We start from the raw sequence: 25924 nt of genomic DNA on the forward strand, positions 1-25924 counted from the left end.
GTCATTGACTTTGGGGACTCAGACGCACCCTGTGTTTTGAGAAAATAAAGAAAGAAGCTTCATATTTGTTACATACACTTTACAGCAAAGTGAAATTCTTTCTTCACATATCCAAATGATGTTAAGAAGCTGGAGTCAGAGTGCAGGGTCAGCCATGTTACAGCACCGCTTAAACACAGAGGGTTAAGGGCCTTGCTAAAGGGCCCTAAGGGGAACTGTGCACAAAGAGACCAACAGGGTATCAAAGGGAAATATGAAATTATTTAAGTGGGAAAAGTAAAACTAAAAAAAGCTAAATTGAATTTTTTAATTGAATAATTGTTTCTAAGTTTATGGTTAATAATAATGTATAACCTAGATTACACTAATGTGAGGAAAATCATACATTTAAAAAATATCCTTCCTCCATTTGAATCTAATGCGTTTACCTTAGTTCTAGTTACACAACACTAGTGGAGTGCTAGCATTATGTAAGAAAATATTCATATTTTGTTTTGAAGAGTGTGTCTGAACCACAGCCTGACAAAGTCAAGGTGCTCTCTCTAAAAGCTATTCAAATATATTCAAAATACAGTACTAGATGTGAGAGATTTTAACAGCAATACTAATTGCTTTCCTAATCAGAAACCATGGATGAACTCTGAAGTCCGTCTCCTGTTGAAAGCAAGAGATGCTGCCTTTAAATCTGGCAGGGCAGAGGACTACAACAGAGCCAGGGCCAACCTGAAAAGAGGCATCAGGAAAGCAAAACTCACATACAAACTCCACATAGAAGAGCACTGACCCCAGACGCATGTGGAAAGACATCCAGTCCATCACAGACTACAAACGCACAGCTCAACCAACCAGCAGTGCCTTCCAACCGGACGAGCTCAATCACTTTTTTGCTCGTTTTGACCAATGCACAGGACATTTCACAACAACAACGGACTCTTCTGCTTACAGCCCACTTTCACTCACGACAACGGACGTCTATTCAGTGTTTAGCAGAGTGGATGCACGAAAGGCAGCTGGCACGGATGGCATACCGGGACGTGTTCTCAGTGAATGCGCTGGACAACTGGCACAGGTTTTTAATGACATTTTCAACTTGTCATCGGCCCAAGCCACAGTACCTACATGCCTGAAGACCACTACCATTATACCAGTGCCTAAGCACTCAGCTGCTGAATGCCCGAATGACTTTCGACCAGTTGCACTCACCCCCATTGCTATGAAGTGCTTTGAGAAACTGATCCTGAATCACCTCACTGCGGGCCTACCACCTACACTGGACCCACACCAGTTTGCCTATCGCCCGAACAGGTCAACAGAGGATGCAGTTTCCACAGCTCTTCATTCAGCCCTCACCCACCTGGATAAAAGCAACACGTACATTAGAATGCTGTTCATTGACTTTAGCTCTGCGTTCAATACAGTCCTCCCCACTGTACTGATCACTAAGCTCAGTGAACTGGGTATCTGCACCTCCACTTGCAGATGGATTCTGGACTTTCTCACCAACAGACCTCAATCTGTCAGGTTGGGTAACCCGGTATCCTCAACCCTCATTCTGAACACTGGCATTCCGCAGGGCTGTGTTCTGAGCCCACTGCTCTACTCCATGTTCACCCACGATTGTGCTCCTCTGTATAACTCCAACATCTTCATCAAGTATGCAGATGACACCACCGTGGTCGGCCAGATCGACAACAACAACGAATTGGCCTACAGGGAAGAGATCCGCAATCTAGCAGCGTGGTGTGCCAACAACAACCTGGCTCTCAACGCCACAAAGACCAAAGAGCTCATTGTGGACTTTCGGAAATCCAACAGCAGGAGACATCTACCTGTCAGCATCAATGGAACTGAGGTAGAACGAGTCTCCAGCTTTAAGTTCCTGGGAGTTCACATCTCCGAGGATTTGACATGGCAGCAGAACACTTCAGCTCTGGTAAAAAAAGCACAACAGCGCCTGTACTTCTTGAGAAGTCTCAAGAAGTCTCATCTGTCCCCTGGGATTTTAACGAGCTTCTACCGCTGCATCATTGAGAGCATCCTGACCAACTCCATCACCGTATGGTATGGAGGCTCTACTGTGAGTGAACGAAAAGCCCTGCAAAGGGTGGTCAAAACCGCCCAACGCATCACTGGCACCCAACTACCTGCCATTGAGCACCTTCACCACAGCAGATGTCTGCGCAGAGCTCACAACATTATCAAGGACTCTTCACATCCCAGTCACAAACTGTTTAACCTCCTTCCATCTATCTATCTATCTATCTATCTATCTATCTATCTATCTATCTATCTATCTATCTATCTATCTATCTATCTATCTATCTATCTATCTATCTATCTATCTATCTATCTAATATGATGTCATGTTTAAGATACGTTAAAGCGATTCTATATATGAATATATAGAACAATTGACCATAGCTCAGCAACTTACAGAAACATTTTGTAGCACATTCTCTCTCATTAGCCAATCACATGCATTTATGTAAATTCCGTTTGCTAAAAGCAGCTCATCACAGCAGAGCCTAGTGAGAGGGCTCAGGACATTTATTGATTTTTAAAATAGAATAGCCAATATAAAAAATGTTTACTCATGAATTACTCATTTAATTTTCATTCATCAAATTTAATCTGTTAACTGCTAGGGTTGCTATATTATTGATACTGCAGGATTATGCACGATAAGGAAAATATTAAGAACATTCAATTATGTTAGTCAAATATCCAGACTACATAAGCAAAGAATTGTATATAACTGGCCTTTATAAATGTTAAATGAACAGACAAGCACAGGGATGTGTTTTAAGCACACCTTTAAAATAATTATACATAAAATTTATATTAGAAAATGTGTCATCCATGAGTGCACTATTAAAAGACCATATTTGTGAGTGCGGATATAATAGGATCTTTCGTAACCCTCAACATTTGCTCAAAGCAATGCAGAATTAAATATTCACCCCCTTTAAGAAACCTGACCCTATTTAAAGGCACACAACACCCAGAAATAACAAAATCTCACCATAGTTTTGCTATAAATACCTCACATTTACTTATTATGGTATATACTCACACTGCTTGTCAGTCATAGGATAAAATCTTGTTAATTTCACCTCCTTGTTTACATTTGCCTGTCCGCCTCTATCTTGATCTGCCTTCCTGTCCACCTCTTCTTTTCTCGTGCTGTGAAAAAACTAGTGGTAAACAAGTAGCCAGCACATTTGATGGCTAAGCCCGTGAAGCCCCTCAGTTTGGTAAAGTTCACTGCCTGACATTAAAAGACTGGAGAAGATGCAAATGAGCAGTGCAGAACGAATGAGCACAAATTAAAGTTTTTAATTGCAGATGACAGTACAGACAGGAGCTGTAGAAGCTTCACCTCTCTCGCTATTCCTCTTTCACACTTCTACTCGTAAACATTCCATCCGTGATCATCCATCTGCTCCCATCATTAATGTTGAGTGGTCTCGTGCAATTACAGCTCAATACAAGAAAAGTCCAAGCTCAGTGTTACTAAGCAAAGAAATTTTTAGCAGTTCTATACTTGTGGAGACAAGTCTTGGAGTTCATTGAAGATGCTTTTGAAACGGCATACTTGACCATATGTGGGGATGCAGTAAGATGCTGTAGTAGGATCAGGAAATCTAAAGTTTTATTTCTCTTTATCATTCTTATTGATTTCATATTATTATATCACTTAATACTAACCAATGTAAAATCTATATTGTGTAATTTTGAATTTATCATAAATATTAACTTAATTAACTTAAATTCTAATGAACAAAAAATACATAAACTTAAACTTGTTTAATGTATTTATTTTATAATTTTAAAGCAAAACAAAACAACATTAAAAAAAACATGGTTATTGTGAATAATGTTAGAAATTAGTAAATACACTATATGAATAAAAGTTTGTGGACACCCAAGGTTTATATGTGTTGTTTGGGCATCCAGTTCCACATTTATCCCACATTTGCTGTTTTAATAACATCCACTCTTCTGGGAAGATGTTTTCCTAGATTTTGGAGTGTGCTTGTGGAGATTTGTGCTACAAGGGTGTTAGTAAAATCAGACACTGATGTAGGCGAGGAGGCCTGGGATGCCGTCAGCATTGCAATTCACCCCAAATGTGTTCAATAGCGTTGAGGGTCAGAGCTCCATAGCACGCCACTCAAGATATTCCACTTTAACCCATGTAATCCATATCTTCATGGAGCAGGCTTTGTGCACAGAAGCATTGTCATGCTGGAACATGTTTGCGGCTCCTTGTTCAAGTGAAGGGGAAATTGTATTCTACTGCATCTATACACAACCTATACAACTGTGTGCTTTGGCGTTGTGGTAACAGAATCACTTATGGCTGGAAAATCCCCCGCTTTACCGCGGTTTCGAATCTTGAGCCCCCGTTTTACCTTGAAATTGCATTTGTCACATAACTAATTTTTTTAGCTGATTTTCCCGGTCTCTCACGGATAGCACGATAGATCAAAAAACTTTTAGGCAATTGTTTTTATGGAGTTTTATGATGAAATGTATTAATAAAAATAAAATTATTACCGTATTTTTCGGACTATAAGCCGCTACTTTTTTCCTACGTTTTGAACGGCTTAAACAACGAAGCGGCTAATTTATGAAGTTTTCCTGGGTTTTTCCCGGTTTCACAAACTTCAAGCCAAAAAACTGTGTGACATAACATTAGACCAATGAAATTTCCGAACGGAAACGAAAACACGCACCTCACCTGTGTTCTGAGCTGCACGGCATCGGGAGAAAAAACTTCCATCGGGTGATTTTTAAACGCACAACGATGCCAAAAGATAAACTCCCGAGAGAAATAGTTGTGAAAGGAAGGAGGAAGACAGTAAACAATGACTTTCTTGGTCGGCTACTGTTTAGATACAAGCCGCTGTAGCGCGTTGAGTCAGGGTGAAAGGATAGCTCGCTTCTGGCATGCTATTCCCAAAATACCGCTATGCTCCTAAAGGAAGTGCAACTTATTTTACCCGTTACACCGTGTGTAACATGTCTTTCGTTAAACCCTGTGTAAAGTACATTAGTGTTGACACCTGCGGCTTATTTATGTTAAAAATAAAAATATTTGTAAAATTCAGGCTTATATATGGGTGCGCTTTATAGTCCGGAAATTACGGTAATTATGAAATGAAGTTAAATGTTAATAAAGTACTGTATAAATAAAATAGCATTTTCACTGTGGCGTCAGTTTATCGCGGTTTTTCGTTTATCGGGATGTAATTTTATTTTAAACAACCAGTGTTTATAATGTAAAAAATATCAGGAAAAGAACTATGCACTGTAGTCTTGTGTTTCTTTTGTTAATTTATGCTGTTTGATGTAGTAAATTGGTTTTGTGGAAACAATATTTCGTTTCACTGTGTATTGACACTGTATATGGTTCAAATGACAATAAAGCCTACTTGAGTTGACTTGTAACTGTTATGGTTCTGTTACAATCAACAATAGACTACATTACCCATGAGCCCCCAGCATACGAAATGTCACACGTAACGATGATAACTCTCGTTTTGTGGTATTCCAAACGAGCACCCCTATTTAACATCTGTTTTCTGTGAGTTTGGCTGTTAGGGTTTTTTGCATTAGTGTGTTGGTATTTACCCCAAAGTATAGCTCACAGTTGCATGGTCTTTGCTTTGTGCACATTTTTTGGTCATGTTGTTAATTTGGCTACATGCTACTTAATAAACATTAACGTGTATTATTATTAAAAACCTCTAAGCTCGAGTGTTGAAATTGAATTTAATTATGTTATATGCATCAGTCTATTATATTAGTTGAATATCTGGTAGGAACTTTCACAGCAATGCAATGATGTTCAGAAAAAACCTGATTAGAACTATTTTTTTTATACCTGCACTGAAAAAGCTAACTATAGAGAAAAGAGGTGTAATGGAGGAAACTCACCGTGGTAGTTTTGACCCGGCCGCCGGGCTGTGTGCAAGTCCAGCCTGATCTATTTACCAAAAGGTCACAGCCTTCATCGTCCAAACATGGCAGCATGTCACACCACTGCTTGGTCTTCACGATACGGGCTGTGGAGCAAGACGAGAGGGAGGTTATCAACCATACAGGCACATGCATGCATGCACACACACAGTATATTGAGCCAGTCATATTCATTTTGTCTGAAATGAAAAATTGCTCACACTAAGCTGTATGCTGAGCATGGCACCAGGAACACACGATATCGGCTGTTAACATTGATCACGTTTGGTGAACTGTAGCGTATTCGTGTGACAAGGCTTGGCTGCGAGCCTTCTCGCTTTCTTGTTCCATCTAATGCACCCCAGAATGTCATGTAGGAAGCACAATGACAACGAAGAAGACATTCCCAGTGAGCACAAAGACATTTAAAGGACATGGAAATAATGTGATGTCTAGCTTTTACCCAGATTGGATGTTTTTTTGTTTTTTGTTTTTTTCTGAGGACATAGTAAAGACAACTGGTCCTAATTAAAATGCCTTTTTATAAGCCGAGCTGGTCCAACAATGGACATCCCCAAATGTCTCTGGTTGGTGTTTATTCAATGGATTTGCTATATACTATATGCACAATAATTCAAGCTCATTTTTATGATGCAATTTGACATAAACCGAAACAGCAAAAAAAAAAAAAAAAAAAGCTTCAATTTAATCTTGTAATGTGTCTAAATCAGTTGTTATTTAAGTACATTTTGTATTTCGTTTTATATTCTTTAATATTCGATCCCTAAAGAACTTTTATATTTTTTATTTTATATATGTAAATGTTCTTTATTTTAATTATTCTAAAATGAAGCATATTGTGCAGATATAATTGTTAACACGCATGCACCAGAGAGCCCTAATTTAGCAAGTCCTGCATTACCCAGGCAACAGGTTGTACACTGGTGATTTCGCTAATTAAAAATAAATGAGCAGCTCTTGAACTCGAAAAACATTTTCTGGTAGCAAACATTTTCTCTCCGCTGATTTTCTGCAAAACGTAGTGTTCCATTTCAGTAGCGTTTTATTTCTCTTTACTCTTTTCCCGTTTTTATTATAAACAATAATGCCTTTTAAAAAGAAGGCTTTGCTGTCTCATGCAGAAGTAGGTGGATTGACTTACAAATCAGCTCCTAGCTATGAATGTATGTGTGCCATTGGCCTGACCAGGATAAAGCAGTTACTTGCGATGAATCAATAAAAAATTATTCAGGGCCTGATTTCTTTATTTTCAATGTGCACCCAAGGCTTATATTAATACATCTCATCATTCATGCAGTTACAGTATCAAATCAGCCAATCATGTGGTAGCAGATACAATGCATAAAATCACACAGATACAAAGCAAAAGCTTCAGTTAATCATCAAAATCAAAAAGGAAAAAATGTCTTAAGATGTCTGAAGAACAAATAACATTCAGTAAACAGCAAATCTTTGAAGGAAACTGATAGGAGCAGCTTACAGTAAATAAACGCTCTTTTAAACGACAACGACAGGAAAAACTGCGATAATTAAAATGATTTAAAAACCGAATTTTGCAGATACAATTGTTTGTCACATAAGAATAGTCTTTTAGCAAATGCTGCATTACAGTGACAAAAGGCTGTATTTATAGTGAAATGAAATATAAATGAGTTGCTCTTGGTACAGAATATTCACTGTATATAATATATATTTTCTCCACTGATATCCTCGAAAAGGCAATGTGTTATTTTTGTAACACTTTCGTCTCTTTCACTTTTCTTGGTTCCCCTTTGTACCATAGCAAAATAATATATTTTATCGAGCTAATGTCTCCGAAGACACAAATCTCTTGTAATATGAAGCTCATTGAACATACATTTTTCAGATCATCACAGATAGCAAGTTAATCTGCTGACCCTTAAATCCAATAACTGCCAGCATTCTAATAGCAAAGTAAGAAGCCATGTTATTTTAAATGTCTTATTAGCCTCAATCAGAGGCTTCTCTAAAAGCCTCTCAGCGTCATCAATTTCTTAAGTCGATGCTTTATGCGAATTCCGCGGCACACAATAAGATACGTTACTGCAGATAAAGATAAATGAAGATTATCTGGTGAATTTCTGCTGGCTCAAGAGGACAAGAGAGGGGTTGTGGGGTGACAGGGTGATGGCAAGGTCTTAACAATTGTGTCTAATATGAGAATTTAATAATCAGCCATCACACTAATGAAGCTGCTAGAATTGCAAAAGCCTCACCTCTATGATCCTCCATTTACAAAATGAGCCCATGAGAGAAACTAGGATTGGGATTTCGACAAATAAAAAGATAAGAAGAAGCTACATAATTTGCTCAATGAGAATGGGTAAATGAGGTCAGGTTTTCAAAAATGTACATGGAAATATACAAGCACAAGCCCTTGTTTCCCTACACCTCATCACCATACATATTTACCTCAGCTATGACTACTGACGTGTCAATGCATATAGACAACAGATTTGCACAAATTAGAAGCTATTAATATTCATCACAGGATATGCACTCTAATGTAATCTACCATATCCTTACCACAACTGAAGAATGTGAAGTCTGATATGTTAATAACTGACTTGAATAGATGTCTATATGCAAAAGTAAATTACAGGTACATACTGATTGCCAAAAAAGAAAAAGAAATTAATCAAGATCAATTGATTGATACATCTGGATATGTTGTCTTGCTAGTCTTAAGTGCATTTCCAAATGGAAAAAGATTTCTGACAATGAAGGATTGTTGTCTTAGGGTCTTCTATCTAAGAGAAATCTACTGATGTTGAGCAAGGTCATACTCCCAAGAAGTTATGGCATACCCTCTCTCCCCTGTCAATCAGAGTAATGCTAAACAGTTGTGGTCATCTGTGAGTTTGTGTATGAGAAAGAGGGCAGATAGCGATTTCTTTTTCGATTGTGTAACACTACACTGAGAGTGCATGAGCAGCTAGTTAATATATTTGTTATTTTTATTATAGATTTTACTGTTTGTAATATTGTTTATATTACAATGTAAAGTTGGCTTATAGGTATAAATTGGTAGGTGAACAAAATACAGTAGGGACAAAAATAAACAATCTTTACAGGACAGGTTGTTTGTTGAACAACTACTTTGGATTTTTTTATCAGGACATCACATTCTTCGTGTCCTTTAAATGTCTGGAAATGTCTTCTTTATTGACATTGTGCTTTCTACTTGACATTCACGAGTGCATTTGATGAAACAAATGGACTGAAAAAATTTTATGGCATTAGTTGATGATATCCCTCAGCTGCAACAAGCCACCAGAAAAATGGCAATAAAAAGTGCCACAATTAATATGTGTATAGGATACGGGTGTCTACAAACTTTTGGACATTAAATGTGTCTAGCTAATACTGAAAGAAGTCTTGTATCCCCAATGTTCTATTTTATGAATAAAATATCTATCTATCTGTCTGTCCGTCCGTCCGTCCGTCCGTCCGTCCGTCCGTCCGTCCGTCCGTCCGTCCGTCCGTCCGTCTGTCTGTCTATCTATCTATCTATCTATCTATCTATCTATCTATCTATCTATCTATCTATCTATCTATCTATCTATCTATCTATCTAAAATCAGTTTATCTCTCATTTTAGCCTCTTGTTTTATCGCAAATATAACGACTTTATTACAATATTTAAGTGGTCTTTTTATTTCTGAATTTTCTATTCACATTTGAAAATTTCTCATAAAAGAATAAACTCCCACGCAGTCACCTGCTCATCTTCAGACATGCCAAGTCCTCAAATATTAGGACTGTTAATTGGCAAATGTGGATACAAATATACATTTAATTTTGGCCTGCATGGGAGGACATTTGCTGCACCACCACCAACACTTTTTGTCTGCTTCTGTACCATCAGGGTCAGTCTTTCTCCCACTGTCTCGCTCTTTCTCTCCCACTCTCAATCACTTCTTCTGTTCATCTGTACATTCCATTTCTGATACTCCTTCAGATACAACTAAACAATGTCTTCACACTTTGCTTTTTTACACAGTAAAAAGCATACAGTAGGTAATAGGTATATAAAAAATATAATGATACTAATAACCATTGCTGTCTTGACCTGGTCTTTGCTCTAACTCTGCAACAACTCATGGTTTTGGGTTTAGGAATCTTCGCCGAGCTCTTGGAGGCGTGCTGTGGGCGGAGCTAAAAAAAAGCGTGAGCAGCTTTCGGTCAGCGATCGTCTGCAAAGTGTGACATTGCAATAAACATTACAGGAACAAACTCTATTAACTTAAATGAACTATGGCTAACAATCAGATACAGCCATACATATATGATTCAGAATCAGAGTCTGAAATTGAGAACAACAGGAGCAACAACGTCTATAGCAGGATGTATCTTTTTGGTAAGTACTGAACAAAGTTCTTCTTTGATCTTTTCTCACATCCAAAACCACACTTCTTTGGAACCATTTATCTCAAGCAAACCCTGTTCAGGACTACCGATGACCTCTGTAACCTAATGAAGCATGGTGGTGGGAGTGCCTTGCTCTTGCTCTGGTTGCTGTGCAGTTTTTTTTTTTCATTTTGGCCATGTTTAGCAGGAGAATCAAACTCTAACAGTGTAAATAACTCAGAATGCTTGAAGTAGCATTAGACCCACTTAAATAACTTAATGTAGAAGTGAATTTACAGGCTATAAACATTTTGAGCTCCTGTTTTCTGTCCCTGGTGTGGAACAATTCTGAAGAATGGTCAGTTTTTTTTATGTAAATAAAAAATCTATGAAATTCCTCTTTAATGTTCTCTTCACACTGAGACTCTGCTGCTCCCAAAAGCATGCAGCCCCCCCCCCCCCCCCCCACACACACACACACACACACACACTTACCCAGCCTTGACCACAAACCAAAGCCAGATAAATTAATTTTACACAATCCCATGAATCCCAGAATAAACATTTAACATGGCGGGACATAAAATAATACAGATGTGATAAAATCAGGATCCAAAAAGATAAAAAAATTAATCACATAATCCTGAAAACGTATTATAAGTTCATGCATTTTGATAGTAAACGTGTAGTGCATGTATTGAAGCGATACTTAGGCCAAAAGCATCTAACCACATTTCGTTCTCTATTTCCTGTTGATGAAGCCATCAGTTCTCCTCATTTGTATGACTGCTGAATTAGCACACGACGAAGAGTGATAAAGAAACGAGGAGTGATCCATTTAATTAGATAATATGTCCTCCCTGAGTGTTTCTGTGTGTGAATTGGATTTTGATAGCCTGTTAGCCCCAATTATTCATCCAATTGACCATAAAACAAGTGGAGGGCACCTACACTCTAGAAACCCCAGACATTTCTCAGATGTTATAAATCAACGGCATGCAACGGCCAGCTAATTTGATCCTCTGCGAGAACATTTTAACCAATACCGTCATGACGGAGCTTATGAAGGCAGCTGTTTGAGTATCCAGTCACGTCCTGGCTGCATGAGCGGTGAGATCTGAAGCCATAGTGAAATAAAAACAACCTGGACATAATTCGTATCCGGACAGGACTTGAGCACACTGTTCATCTGGCCATGATAGGACAAGAAATAACGTCATTACACTCTGTGCGGGACACTATCTCATCCAAATGCTATATCTTGCTCATGTCAACAGCCTGCAACCCTGAGTTATAAATCCAACCTAATGCAGTGGAAAGCACAGGCCTGTCAGGATACAGAGTGCGTGAGCTCAACTCTACAGGCCATATCTGATCACAGCTGTTTATCCAATAATGCATCTGATCTGGTAAAGTGCTGCATTGGCATTCTGTTTGTGTTCACAATATTCACAACCTCAGCTCTGAAGGATGACGGAATCAGCACCCGGATCGTAAGGTTTTTCTTTAGCATTTTTGTTTAGCATCAGCATCCTTTTGTCAAACGTCGAGCGCCACTCTGGCAACAGGAATTTTTTTTTTTTTAAATGTCAGCCTGCACTCTTTCGTAATTAAATTCTCATAAGCACGTTAAATGTCTAATTTTCATATCTACATTTAAGAGGTGTTCCTTCCCGCAAGTTGAGTTGGCAGTACAGCTTGACACTGAAACAGGGGGATGCAATGGCCAGTGTGTGTAAGACACAGTAACAACACCCCCCCACACACACACACATACACACTTTCACACCATTAACATTCTCAGCAGCGCCTCCACCATCTAATGACAGCTCAAAGAGCCTTTTAAGAAAATTCAGTGTGTCTTAATTTCACACGGATCTTTTCCAACACAACCAGGCATTACCGGTGGCCCCCTGCCCCCAAACTACTTTTGCATTTTCATTAAATTTTTAGCTGCCTTTTCTGTCCTGGTTCTAAGCACTGCAGCATGAAACACCCCCTACACACATGTACACCTCACAAAAAACCCCACAAAAAAAACAAAGCTTTCACCACAGGACAATAAAGCGTCGTCTTTCATGTTTCTTAAAGGACAGAATGCGGCCCAATTAGTCGTGTTCCCGAGTTGGAGAGCAGCACGTGTCAGAGACCCTCACCTGGAGAGACAAGAGAAGCACCATAGGAACTAAAATAGATATCAACTCCACCTCAGACTGCATAATTACTCAGTAAGCAGTATCCCAGATACTTACACTCCACTGCATGTTTCTCATCTGATTATTCTGCTCTGGCTGCATTGATGAAGCTGTGCTCCAAATGCTGTTTGCAACCTTTAAAAAAGATTTGGCTTCACAAAAAATTAAAAATAAAAACAAAGCTAATTTCTTGTGACATAATCTGGCATTCCAAAGACCATGCAAAATAACACTTTGGTATTTACTATGCTGTTGCTCAGTGACTTCATCTGTTGTGTTGTCACATACAACATTATTTGTGTAAAAACCAAACTAAACTTTACACTAATAAATCTAGCCTAATTGCTGTCAATCACTTCGAGTTTAATCATGGAAACCGCCCCCTGCTCTGAGGGATGAAGCATTTATCCTCGCAGCCTTTTGTTAAATGCCAGGCCGAGCCCTAATTGGCAGCAGCATTTGGCATGCTGGTGTTTGTTTGTGGAGACTCCGTCTGGCTGTGATGCTCTCGGTGGGGCCGCGAGTTCCCAGCAGGCCTTGGTGCGCTCGGCCCCAGCTCTGAGTGATATCACGGACTCACAGATGTGCGCTGACATTTCTTACCTCTGCAGCCGGGAGACGCTGTAAACCAGCAGTGGAAATGTCAGCTAGAACATGAGCCATGCTGACAGAGATCATTTAATAACCGGAGTCTGTGGGGGCAATGCAGCTGCACAGCTGCCCTTGGACTTTTACTGGCGAACTGCTGAAACTGCACACAGTGCATATACTAGAATAATCAAACATCCTGACTCAATTACATACAGTATTACATGGGACAGTGTCCTGTACAGGCTGTTAGAGCTTACTTCACCAAAAAGTAATAGGACGTAAATTAATTAGAAGGAAATGCATTGAAATCTACAAAAAAACCAAACATTTTCTTATCATTATTACTATAATATAAATAAGATAATTTAATGAAATTAAATTCATCCGACTTATTCACATTATTTTGTGTTGTGTCATGTTCTACCTGCATGGGTTTCCTCCGTTTGCCTCCTGATTCTCAAAAATCTATCATTTTTATTAGCCTGAGTAAGACATATAAACATTTATCCATAAGTAATCCGATAAGTTTTGAAACCTCCTTTTTTTGCCCTGTTTGAAAAATTTTAAATTTATAGTTTATAATTTATCCTGACCAGGATGAAGCACGAAGAAATGGTTTTCTTGCTATTTTCTGTAAGGAATTTCTTAAACACTTCATGGACTTCCTATGACTTATGTTTAAAATCCTAACCACAAGTTTGCAGGCTAAGAAAATGCAATCTTTTTAAGCAAACATTCATATTTTGAACATTACATAATATTATTAATAAAAGCTGTTGCCAGATGTACCATATGGTACTTTTTTTCTTGGGTAAACACTGTGAGTAGGCAAAAACTCTTTCTTATGATTACACAGATTTGCATGCACAGGCTCTTGAGACATGACACATTGGGTTAAAAACTTAATCAGATACAGCTGTGAATTAGCCAATTCATTCCTGTACTATCTCCTCCTACATGATTCATCCTCACATAGTATATCAAAAATATGGGCTACTGAAATTCTTTTTCTTTCGGCTGCTCCCGTTAGGGTTCGCCACAGCGACTCATCCGTCTCCATACTACTCTGTCCTTAACATCTGCATCTTTTAAACCAACTACCTGCATGTCTTTCCTCACCACATCCATAAACCTCCTCCTTGGCCTTCCTTTTTTCCTCCTTCCTGGCGGAAGTCCATCCTCAGCACCGATATATCACATGTTTACAGAGATACCCCATATACATGCCACTGCCCTCCCTCTCATTCACCCTTCTCTCCAGCACGTACCTCCACCTCTCCAGGATCTTCTCAACCTGCTTCCTACTCTCACTACAAATAACAATATCATCCGCAAACATCATAGTCCATGGAGACTTCTGTCTGACCTCGTCCTTCAACCTTCACCACTGCAAACATCCATCACCACTGCAAACAGGAAAGGGCTCAGAGCCGGTCCTTGTTGCAATCCAACCTCCACCTTGAACTAGTCTTTCGTTACTACTGCACACTTGACTGCTGCTCCCATTGTCCTCATACATGTCCTGGACCACCCTCACATACTTCTCTGACACACCTGACTTCTTCATACAGTACCACAGCTCCTTTCTCAGCACCCTGTCCTACACTTTTTCTAAATCCACAAACACACAATGCAACTCCTTCTGACCTTCTCTATACTTCTCCATCAACATCCTCAAAGCAAATATTTGGTCTGTAGTGTTCTTCCTCAGCATGAAACCATACTGTTGCTCACATACATTTTCTTTTTTCCTTCCTTAGTGTCAAACTTCTCATAGAGCTCCTTATATGCCGTTAACCTTTTCTTTAGCCACATCCCTTTTCACCTGATGCTCCATCTCCTTGTACTCCTTGTACTCAATTATGTTCCCTTCACCTACATGGCCATTAAAATCTGCCCCAATCACCACTCATTCATTCCTAGCTACACTCTCCACTACTTCATCTAACTCCAGAATTTTTCTTTCTCCTCCATCTCACAACCCACTTGCGGAGCATAAGCACTGATGACATTTATCATCACCCCTTTGACTTCCAGTTTCACATTCATCACCCTGTGAGAAACACTCTTACTGTAGTCTTTCTTCAGGATCACCCCTACACCTTCAGTGTTCCTGGATTTACTCCCATTCCACTTGGTCTCCTGAACACACAACATATCTACCTTTCTCCTCTCCATCATATCAGCTATCTCTCTCCCTTTACCAGTCATATTTTCAACATTTAAAGTACCAACCCAAAACTCCAATCTCTTACACTACTTATTTCCCTGTTGTCTCTGTAGATGTTTTCCTCCTCTCCTTTTCCTCCTTTGGCCAACAGTAGCCCAATTTCCACAGCTACCCTGTTGGTTAACAATAGCTGTGGCGGTCGTTGGTAACCTGGGCCTCGACCGATCCGGTATGAATTTCTCTTTCATGATCCGCATATTTGATTTGGGACATGTTTTACGCTGGATGCCCTTCCAACCTAACCTTCCCAAAAAAAAAAATAGTTTTGGGACCGGCTCTAAGCGTGCACTGGCTTGTGCAATCCTAATGGCTGGGTTATGGGCTTACTGAAATTCTTTGTGTAAAATCAGACAGTACTATATTGGTACCAATTTTCTGTGTAATGAAATGTGATCCAAGTACTTTGCAAATTAAACACAAGTTGTAATGTATTGTACTTTGTAACAATATTGTAACTGATCTTAGCAAAGTAGAAAAGATCCCAATTATTATTTGATCAAGAGGCAAATGGTGTTAAAGATTTCTGTATTATTAAAAATCTTGCTCTTCATTTAAAAATCGTCTCTTGGATAAATTAACATTTTTAGATAAAAATTATTTTCTAAATTAGGTTCTCTGCCAAATATTGTGTTTAGATAAAATTATGCCCCAGTTTACTTCAACTGATTAACCCTTCATCTTCAGTTGCTGCTTTACTATTATTAGGATCCTATTGGTGGATCCTGAATTAATGGCAAAAACATGTGAGAGATACTGTAAGACAACAATACCCCCTTTATAGGATGACAGCACATATATCCATGCACTCATTTACCCCTGAGGCCACTATAAGCATGTTTGCGGGAGGTGGAAAAAACTGGAGAACCCACATGAAAAGACATAGGCAGCGCCATAATGCCAATGACCTGAGTTCAGAATAGAGGACCCTGCTGGTGTGGAGCGCCAATGCAACCCACTGTCCTGTACATAATGATCTATATTTGTAGATCTTTTTGTCTTTTACTAGACTATTTTTTCATTGTTCAACTCAGGGCTTGGACACATTCTGATGCATGCTACAAATTCTCCTGCACTGTTCTCGGAGGTGTTAAACAATAGCAGAGAGCCAGCTGTAGCTGATTCTTTGAAGACAGAGAACAGGCAGAAGCGATCTCATGGGCCCCTGCGGTCTTGACCCAGTTAAGACGTTCTGTGACTGATGACCGTCGCAGAGACCTGCAGACAGGCTTTATTGAGACAATAAATGAACAGTGCACATGCCTGTGGCAGGAGAAGAGTGAGAGGGAAAGTAAGCATTATTTATGTATTTAGAGTGGGGCTTTACTAAGCTCTTGTGCTCTATCAAATTTTCCTTCTCTGATACCGTGACCTAACATCAAATCACTCTGACCTCCTTTCAGTTAGCCTTTTGCATTCAAAGGATTTATGCACAAAAAGAGAAGGAAGCAGTAAATGTAAATTAAAGAATAAAATAAACTCATGTCATGGCTGATTTGACTTTGATGAGCAAACTTTTTGTAATGTCAGTGAATGATAACAGGCAGGAGCAGCAGCATGACACATTAGAGTGCCTTGATTAATACATCTTAAGCAAGGTAGGGTCATGGTGCACCATCAAATGCTAATAACCTTAATTGGATAGGCCCCGCATACAAAGATGACATTTCATAATTATCGGTGGCACCAAGGAATCTGAAGGGCTTAGTGTTAAGCAAGCCGGCTAATGTCTGCTGATAACCATGTGACCTGGAGTTTGAACCTGACATTTAAGGGAATCTGCTCAAATCAATAGTAAAGGTTACTGCAACCATGCCCAGAGCATGGCTGGCTGATACGAGCTGAAAAAAAAAACTCTCTTAACTCCCTGCTTAACTGATCAGACAAGCTCAGATTGAAAAATCAATCGATAAAAAAAATGATACCAGCAGGTCACCTGGGAGTAGTCCACTCTCTGATGATAATCTCAATCATTAGGCTGGGTCAAATTAACACTGATCTGACCAAAAGAGCGACTCTTAACCCTAGATTTATAGGTCTCTTTTACGTATTCGTTTGATTTTCCACTACATGCCATTTCAGAGTGCTGGGGTCAGGCGAACTGTGCTTTCCACCCTAATTGTACATCCATAGACCTTGAAGTTTAACCCTAACACACCACAGAGCACCTGTGGGACACACCATTATGAGCTCTATCATGCACTGTCAGGGCACTGCGCCCTCAGATTGTAAACAACTAATCAATAGCTCATCTGTCACTGGAGTCTGAGGAAACTCGTTTTCAGGGATCCACTTTTCCAACCAAAATGAACCAATCAATCGTTGCTCCGCCGAGGCCCTTCCTGGAGAGATGGAGGTGATGGACAATTTTTCTTTCTCCTGCTTTCTGCCTCCCAGCTTCTCTAAAGGGTGGACACTGGAATGTATGCAAGAGAGCGGAATAAGGCTAGCTGTTCTGCTCCAATGGCACTCTGTGTTTAAGTAGGGAGCAGTGTTCCTGTCAGAGGCAAATGGCAGGTGGATTATGGCCTCTTGCCACACTATCCCTTGACAAATCCAAAGGTAACTCAAGCGCTTGCTGAGCAACGGCACCACAGGTCACCTGCCTGCCTGTTTGTAATTTTTCTTTATTCTCTATATCCTTTGCTTTCGTTCTACCTCATTTGGCCTCCTCACTTTCTCCAACTCTCTCTTAAACTTTTTTCTATCTATGTCACAAAAATAAATTCAGCTGTAGCACCTCAGAGCCCTGACGCAGTTACTCAAATTCTCAGCAGCTCAAAGTCGAAAGGCCAAAATTCTCATTCCATTGACAAAAGAAAACTAAAATAGTTGTGTGCATGTCGACTAACTTCTCTCCACTATGCGGGGTCTTGTCCTTTTAGAGCACATTGTTTCGCTCGCCAACACTATGCATCCAGCACAAGAGCCAGGACTGATGCCAAATCCCCCCCTGGTTCAGATTCAAGCATAGAAACAAACACTGACTCATTTACTCAATGGAATCCTCTGCATTGGCCTTCACATTGTTCTGTAAGATCCTAGGGAAAAAGAGGCCATCACATGGGTGACGCCCACAAGAAAAGCCATGTGTAGAATTCTCTAGTGACTTCAGGCCCTTCGCCCTGGCTCCCAATTATGCAAGCTTGCTCCTCAGTTACCCTGACAAGAGATACACACCAATACATGGCATGGAAACCACACTCCAGCAGAACTGTGAGAATATTCATACTTGAAAACTTGGATTTTTTGTTGTTTTTTACTGTAAAACTTATGAAGCTCTGGTGGATAGAAAATAGCCACTTTCTAGTATTCTCTCCTGGAAAGAATTAACTTGAATAAACTTTGTTTTACCTTGTTTGGATAATCACTGGTGTAACAAAGCGTGTGTGGCTACCAGTGGTGGACAGTAACAATGTAATGTAAATGTAATTTGTTACTGTACTTAAGTACACTAGCTTTTTTAAGCTGTACTTTACTGATGTATTTCCATTTGGGGAGACTTTAACTTTACTAAATTTTAAAGTCAAATATCTTTTTACTCAACTACATTTTGCAATATCATTCTTTCCTTTTTGTTTATGAGCAGATAAAAACTTAACCAGTCAAGCACACAGCAACCCACCAATCAGGGTAAGGCTCTATTTGAAACTTCTTTTGATTGCCACTTGGTGGTATCTACTTACTGTAGCACAAACATAGAGTTCATCAGTTTAACATCAAGCAGAACGTTATAAAAATAATAAATGATGGAAGAAACTCCTGGCTGTAACTTAATACAACACCTGTGGCGTTATTTGCCAGTATTTTTTTAAGTAGTTAAAAAGAAGGTTTTATGCTCATGATAATTGTTCTAAATATCAATCAGTGTTTGACTTATTAATATCATTCTATTAATAGATTGGTGTTCTAAGAGTAACATTAGAGTCTTTTAACATAAACTGAGTTGATTAAACAAAGAGTCTTGTGAAAAAAATTATAATAAGACATTTTAGCCACTATAAATCATAATACTTTTGATACTTAAGTATATTTAAAGAGAAATACTTTTGTACTTTAACACAAGTGAAAGTTTAAAGGGAGCATTTTTACTTTTACTGGAGTCATATTTTACCTAGTACATCTACTTTAACTCAAGTAAATGGTTTGTGTACTTGTCCGCCACTGGTCCTTATAGAGTTTATCCAGCCTGCTATGTACTGTACTGTACCCCTCTTTCCTTATCGTTATAAATCATGCTGATGCCATAAGAATAGTAGCATAATGCATGATAAAGAGGTGAAAACAGCCACTACTGTTTTACTACTGGTTGTCAGTACAGAGAGCTAGGACCAGGTTATATCAGATGCAAAACACACCCCTCTTCTGGCTCCCAAGAAGGGCCAGTGTAATAAGTGAATCATAAACAAGAGAATCAACGCCATTTCTTGTTAAGCAGAGTATCAGCGTATGACTCAACACCTGAACAAGACCTCTGCTGCTCCCCTGACATGACATTTGACTCACAACTCAATTCGCCCAAGGTCTAAGAAAGCTTCGTCTGCTCCATAAAATGTATATTTATAGCTCCCAGATGCTGAGTGATGGATGAAGGTTAAGTGTTCCAGATAAGGGCTCTCATGGAGGGCAGGGGCTGGCATTTAAGGGAACCGGAGTGCTCTAAAGTCCTTCGTCCTCCACTCCAACCCCTTTGCATCATCACCTCCATCCTTCACTCAGCATTACAGAAGGTCTACCTGATCTGTCCCACCCAGATGACACTGACTGAGTGTATGATTAACTTAGAAGGGGAGAGCCGAGTTTGTTATTAGAATGGTTCTCACTTCAAGCCTCTCTAATTTAATGAGAGGAGCAGGAGCCTGTTTCAGATATTAATCCATACCTGATTTATGGCTTTCCCACCCTTCTTCAGCCATCATTTGTATTCATTTGCCTATGCTTTTTATCTGCATTCGTTCCTTTTTGTCACCAAAGTGTTGTTATTACTTTTATTTTATTTTTTGCCAGCCAATGCAATACGGAGTAACACCTTAATAGTGAGACTGGCTTGTATGATAAGGGGTAAGACAGTTGCAATAAATTGCATTTGGAGTTGAATTCTTTTTTTATACTTAGTTTTTGGCAGCATTTTAATATACATGAGCCTATAAAAGTCCTATTATCACAAACCTTTATTTTTTTTTGCTTTCTTATCACATCTATTTAACTACTTGGCAGCCACAAAGGCATATCTACTTCAAACATTTACCTCAAACCTTTTAATTCAAACCCCACATGCCCCCAATTTACCTAAGGGAAGTCAGATTCACTGATCCCTCTTACATTAAAACCCCTGCTAACTGAAATGCATGTAGAAAAAAAAAGAAAAAAGTGCCAAGACATAGGTAGAACAAACCCCTTTATGACTGTACTTTCAACGCATATGCTCACTACACATAGAAAACTCCCTAGTGATAAATTCAAAATTGATACCCTGTGAGGATGCTTTTAACATTGTAGTCATAAATCCAGTGCTGGGCTTTGATTACTCTGTATGATATAACATTGTGTATAGAGTGCACCTAGACATTTATTGCTCAATGCCTGACAGTATGTTCTTTTAGATTTAACCATTAAAAAAAGAGTGACTTATCACTGTTTTTAATCATTTCTGTTTGTTATTAAATTAAATACAACAAAACGTTTAATAAGACATTATGTTAGCTTTTAGAGTTAATAAAATGATTGATTGGGGGTTAAGAAATTACCATTGTGGTCTCTGTATTTGAAAAATTCTACTGTTTATGAATAGCAAAATGTATTATTCTAGAAAAATGTATATGATATGGCATAAAGTTATTATTCCATAAGAATGGCAGCTAAATTAATGCATGCATGAGATGCATGTATATGAGTAAGTGTTTATGTATGTATGTATTTACATTAATTTCAATAACATCAGTGACTTTCAGGGATTTTTACATTACTTTATTTCTGAACTTTTGCCTTCTCTCTCTCTCTCTCTCTCTCTCTCTCTCTCTCTCTCTCTCTCTCTCTCTCTCTCTCTCTCTTCTCTCTGTTTCTCTTTTAGACACACACACACACACACACACACACACACACACACACACACACACACACACACACACACACACACACACACACTCCTGATTTCTGCCACCTTTTGTGCCAGACTCTCTCTTTCTCCTCCACTCCACCTTCTGTCAGTTCCTGCATGTACTTCTCAGATTGAAGAATCAATAGGGCAGGAGTTAAAGTATTCTCTCCGCACTGCTAGACGGCCATTGCTGTATGTTCAGTTCAGTGCACATATCTACCCTGAACAACTACAACAATTACAGACGTGAGGGAAGAGTATAAATATTAAATTGCTCATGTCCACCATGTTTTTACTTACTTACCCTATAAAGACACATTACAAAACACACACACGCACACATATATATATATATATATATATATACAGTATATACAGTATATACAGTATATATAGGATTGATGGATGGGGATAGGCAATTGGAATCCAACACTGAACACTGTCTACCTAATTATGTGTTTTATCATTGCAGTCACAATAAAATGCCCAAACAGTAGCCTGGGCGCATGTACATGCATCTGTTCCCTTGTTCTTTTAATAAGGGACATAAAAGAATCAGCATGGCCCTGTTATTTTTATATCCAGCAAAAGCCAATTAAGATTCACAAAACAACTTTGCATTGTAACAGCAGATGGTGACAGTGTCCCTTACTGGGGCCTTAGATCTGCTTTAAATGCATTAAAAAAAGACAGGCATGGATTGCTGATGATTTTTATCACATTTATGCACATGACTAAGCATGCTGGCTACAAAGTACAGTATATAACCCGTTAAGACCTTTCTTCTGCATTCATTTGTGCCACATATTTTTATGAGCACAAGTGTTAGTTAAACACTGGCTGCCTGTCCATAATGCACTTAAAGGGCTCAGTCTACTCCTCCTTCCCATGCTACTGCATACATAGCAATCAAAAGTGACTGGAAAAATAACCATGTACATCAATAGTTCAAAGCCAGAACTATGCAAAAAACAATTCCAATAACAGTAGATGTTAAACCAAGCTCAGCCCAGGTGCCTGAATGTATAGTTATCTGGAAGGCAGGCTGAAAGGACCTCAGGTCAATTGGACCCAAGAGGATTGCATCTTTGGCTAGAGTTACAATCACAAAAGTCCTTTGCAGTAAATAACACCAGGAGCCCGATGGCAGCACTTGTGGACCAGCACTTTATATCATCAAGATGATCATAGGTGGCCATCTGGGAACAAAATGCTTACTATAAAGTGCTTTAATTTAACATCTGTAAAAAGTTAAAGATTAACATGATGCAATAAATGAATCAATGAAAATATTTTTACGTTTAATAAGTATGCACATATATTTATATATATATATATATATATATATATATATATATATATATATATATATATATATATATATATATATATATATAAATAAATATTTATATATAGCTTGTGGAGATGTGTGATTATTCACCCACAAGGATCTTAGTAGTAAGTCAGGTAGTGATGTAGGTGAGGTAGGTGACTGCCTGAGGTGCAGTCAGTGTTTTAATTAATCCCAAAGGTGCTCAGTATGTTTGAGGTCAGAGCTCCATTGCAGGCCACTCAAGATCTTCCACTACAATCCATGTAAATCTTAATGGAGCTGGCTTTGTGCACAGAGGCATTGTCATGTTGAATCAGATTTCCCAATTAAAGGGAAAGTTTAATTCTACCGCATCCAAATTTGTGGTGACAGTTTGGGGAAGATACCTTTGTCTATAGAATGTATTTATATCATACTAAAATAAATTAAATTACATTATAGCAATTCATTCATTCATTCATTTTCTCCCGCTTATCCGCAATTCGGGTCGCGGGGGCAGCAGTCTAATCAGGCCCCCGCCTTCGACTGCTGCCCAATCCTCACAGCACCGTCCCTTACGGTCCCTCCTGCAGGTGGTGAGCCCACGGGAAGGCAGCCCCACGTCACTCCGACGTCACGGACCTTGATATTTCCCTCGTAAGGGACCCCCGGAGCATAGAGGGTTAAGGGCCTTGCTCAAGGGCCCAAGAGTGGCAGCCTGGCGATACCGGGGCTTGAACCCCAGACCTTCCGATCGGCAACCCAGCGCCTTAACCGCTGGAGCCACCACTCCCCCCCATTATAACAATATATTATAACAAACATTATAACAATATTGATATAAAATTTTTGTAGATAGTCAGTGATTTTGCTTGATTTTAGTTTTTGAGAGAAATTACTTTTACTTCGAAAAACCTGCTGGTTAAATATGTTTTGTAAAAAAGGACGTTGAGCATTTTTTTTAGCTGTTTAACTGAAAAGTTGTAATATTTTATACAATAATTATACAATAATTGGCAATTACAACATAGCATATGTACAAAGGTACACCATGCAGTCTATATTCGTTTAGTGCCATTACCCACACCCTGCAGAAGCCTGACTGCACCATTAGACAAATTGTTCTTTATTTGGTTCTTTGTAATAAGAAATTAAAAACCTGATTAGCTCTGAGCCCTAACCGATAAGTCACCATTGCCAAATGGTTCTGAATGCTTCCAGTTGTAGAGAAGGAATTAATCATTATAAGATTTATCTGTTTGTTTTTCCTAACTTAATATGTGATATTTGTATGTTATAAAGCTGGTTTTCAAGCTTCATTCTTAGCTATTTCAAGCCTTAAAGTGGGTAAATAGTGAGAATTTGTGAGGTGAGATTAGGCAGCGTGACTCCTGAGCAAAATGTGTAGAAAAACAAGAAACTAAGTGTAGTGTCAATGTGTAATCGCATTTCTTTGGAACAAATTACAGGCAAATACAGCAGATAGGCACATAAATAAAAAATAAAAAGGGGATTTGGAAATGGAAGAACTGTTGATATTCACAAATTGAAAAGAGTTTGAGGGGCATTTGGGAAGAGATCTGGGCACTTAGGTGAAGCAAATATTGAAGGAAAGCAGCTGTAATTTCCACATAATGTCTACTTAGAGCTCAGACAACAAAATTGTGTTGGTTAAAAGTGTGAGTGATGGGCAGTTTCTTCTTCAGCATGATCCCAGTGAATAGCAGTTTGCCCAGAAAATAGTTTCAATGTATTTGACTCACTCTTGTTAAAAAAGTAGAAAACAAACTTAGAGACAATAAAAAATTAGGCCTTTACGATGGTACTAGCCACTCATTACATGCTTCTTTATCTTTGTACAGATTTGCAGGCTTCTGTCAGAGCTGACCTTTTCGAGCAGTATGCTCTTGTGAGTTCATACCAGTGTAAATGCGATTTTTTTTTTCTTCTCTCTTCAAGGAGAGCTACAATGTTCTGTATCTCTTACATCAAACCAAACTGATGTACATACAAGAACTATAAAATATGTTTGTGTTGCTATGCATTCACATTAATAACATTTGGCAGCTACCATCCAGAGCAACTTAAAATGATCTCATTTATACAACTGAGAAAGCTGAGGGTTAAGAGCCTTGTTCAAGAGCCCAGCAGAGGCATCATGGGATTGGAAAATTCAAAGTCCAATGCCCTAACCATTGAGCTACATGGGAGATTTAAGAAGCACAGAGCAAAATAAGGACCAATATGCATTCTACACTGTCATCTGTGTGTTTCTCCAATAAGGAAGCCTTGTTTATGGAAACCCAGCTTTAGTGTCAACTCTCCCTGAGCCATTGTTCCATTAGATTTATGACGCATACTTCAGGAGTAAAAAGATGCCATTTTTCATCTTTATTTTTCTGCAATCTGTAAGCATGTCAGCATGGCAGAATTCAATTTTATTGGCGTTCATTCATATTGGCAAGACTGTGCTGAAACCGTACCCTTATTAGTAATTCACAGGGCTGCGTTTCACTAAAAACCTTAGAGTTCAAACGATCTTATTTTCCCCACTGATTTTGGTTGTGTCTAATATTAAAATATGCTCTGTTACCATCATGCTAAAGAAATATATAAGTAACTGTTAAACAATGATTTACTTTCCTAAACCAACATTAATACAACCACTAATTACTGAAGCAGGAAAAATGGGCAAACGGAAATTGTGATGTCTAGACAACTGGGTCAGAGCTTCTCCAAAACTGCAATGCTTGTGGGACGTTCCTGGTCTGCAGTGGTCAGTATCTATCAAAAGTGGTCCAAGAAAGGAACAGTCGTAAACGTGGCCATGGCTCATGTGAAAAGCGAAGGTTTGCCCATGTGGTCCGATCCACAGATGAGCTTCTGTAGCTCAATTCGCTGAAAAAGTTAATGCTGTTGATGCTCGACGATTAAGGACTGTTTTGACAGCAAAAGGGAGACCAACACAATATTAGGAATGTGGTCATAATGTTCTGGAGCTAAGGGTGTAATGATGAACGGAATATATATAAAATAAATGTCAACACAGCATATGCTGTTTTAAGGTTATAATCTATGAGAGATAAAGCCTGTTGGTGTTTTTTTTGCCATTCTAAAGCTAATTATTCCTTGACCACATGTACAAG

General features: G+C 38.8%; 1 protein-coding gene across 3 annotated transcripts in view; it reads right to left on the minus strand.

Annotated features, from left to right (window-relative positions):
- The window catches only part of tafa5a (TAFA chemokine like family member 5a), a 129169-nt gene that overhangs the window by 14795 nt on the left and 88450 nt on the right, over positions 1-25924 (minus strand). For all 3 annotated transcript variants that reach the window (XM_083528685.1, XM_083528686.1, XM_083528687.1), the window contains one exon: positions 5944-6071. In XM_083528685.1, coding sequence (XP_083384811.1) covers positions 5944-6071 — 128 coding nt within the window. The remainder of the gene's footprint in view (positions 1-5943; positions 6072-25924) is intronic.

Source organism: Silurus aristotelis (genome assembly GCF_946808225.1).
Source record: "Silurus aristotelis genome assembly, chromosome: 24".
Lineage (NCBI taxonomy): Eukaryota > Metazoa > Chordata > Actinopteri > Siluriformes > Siluridae > Silurus > Silurus aristotelis.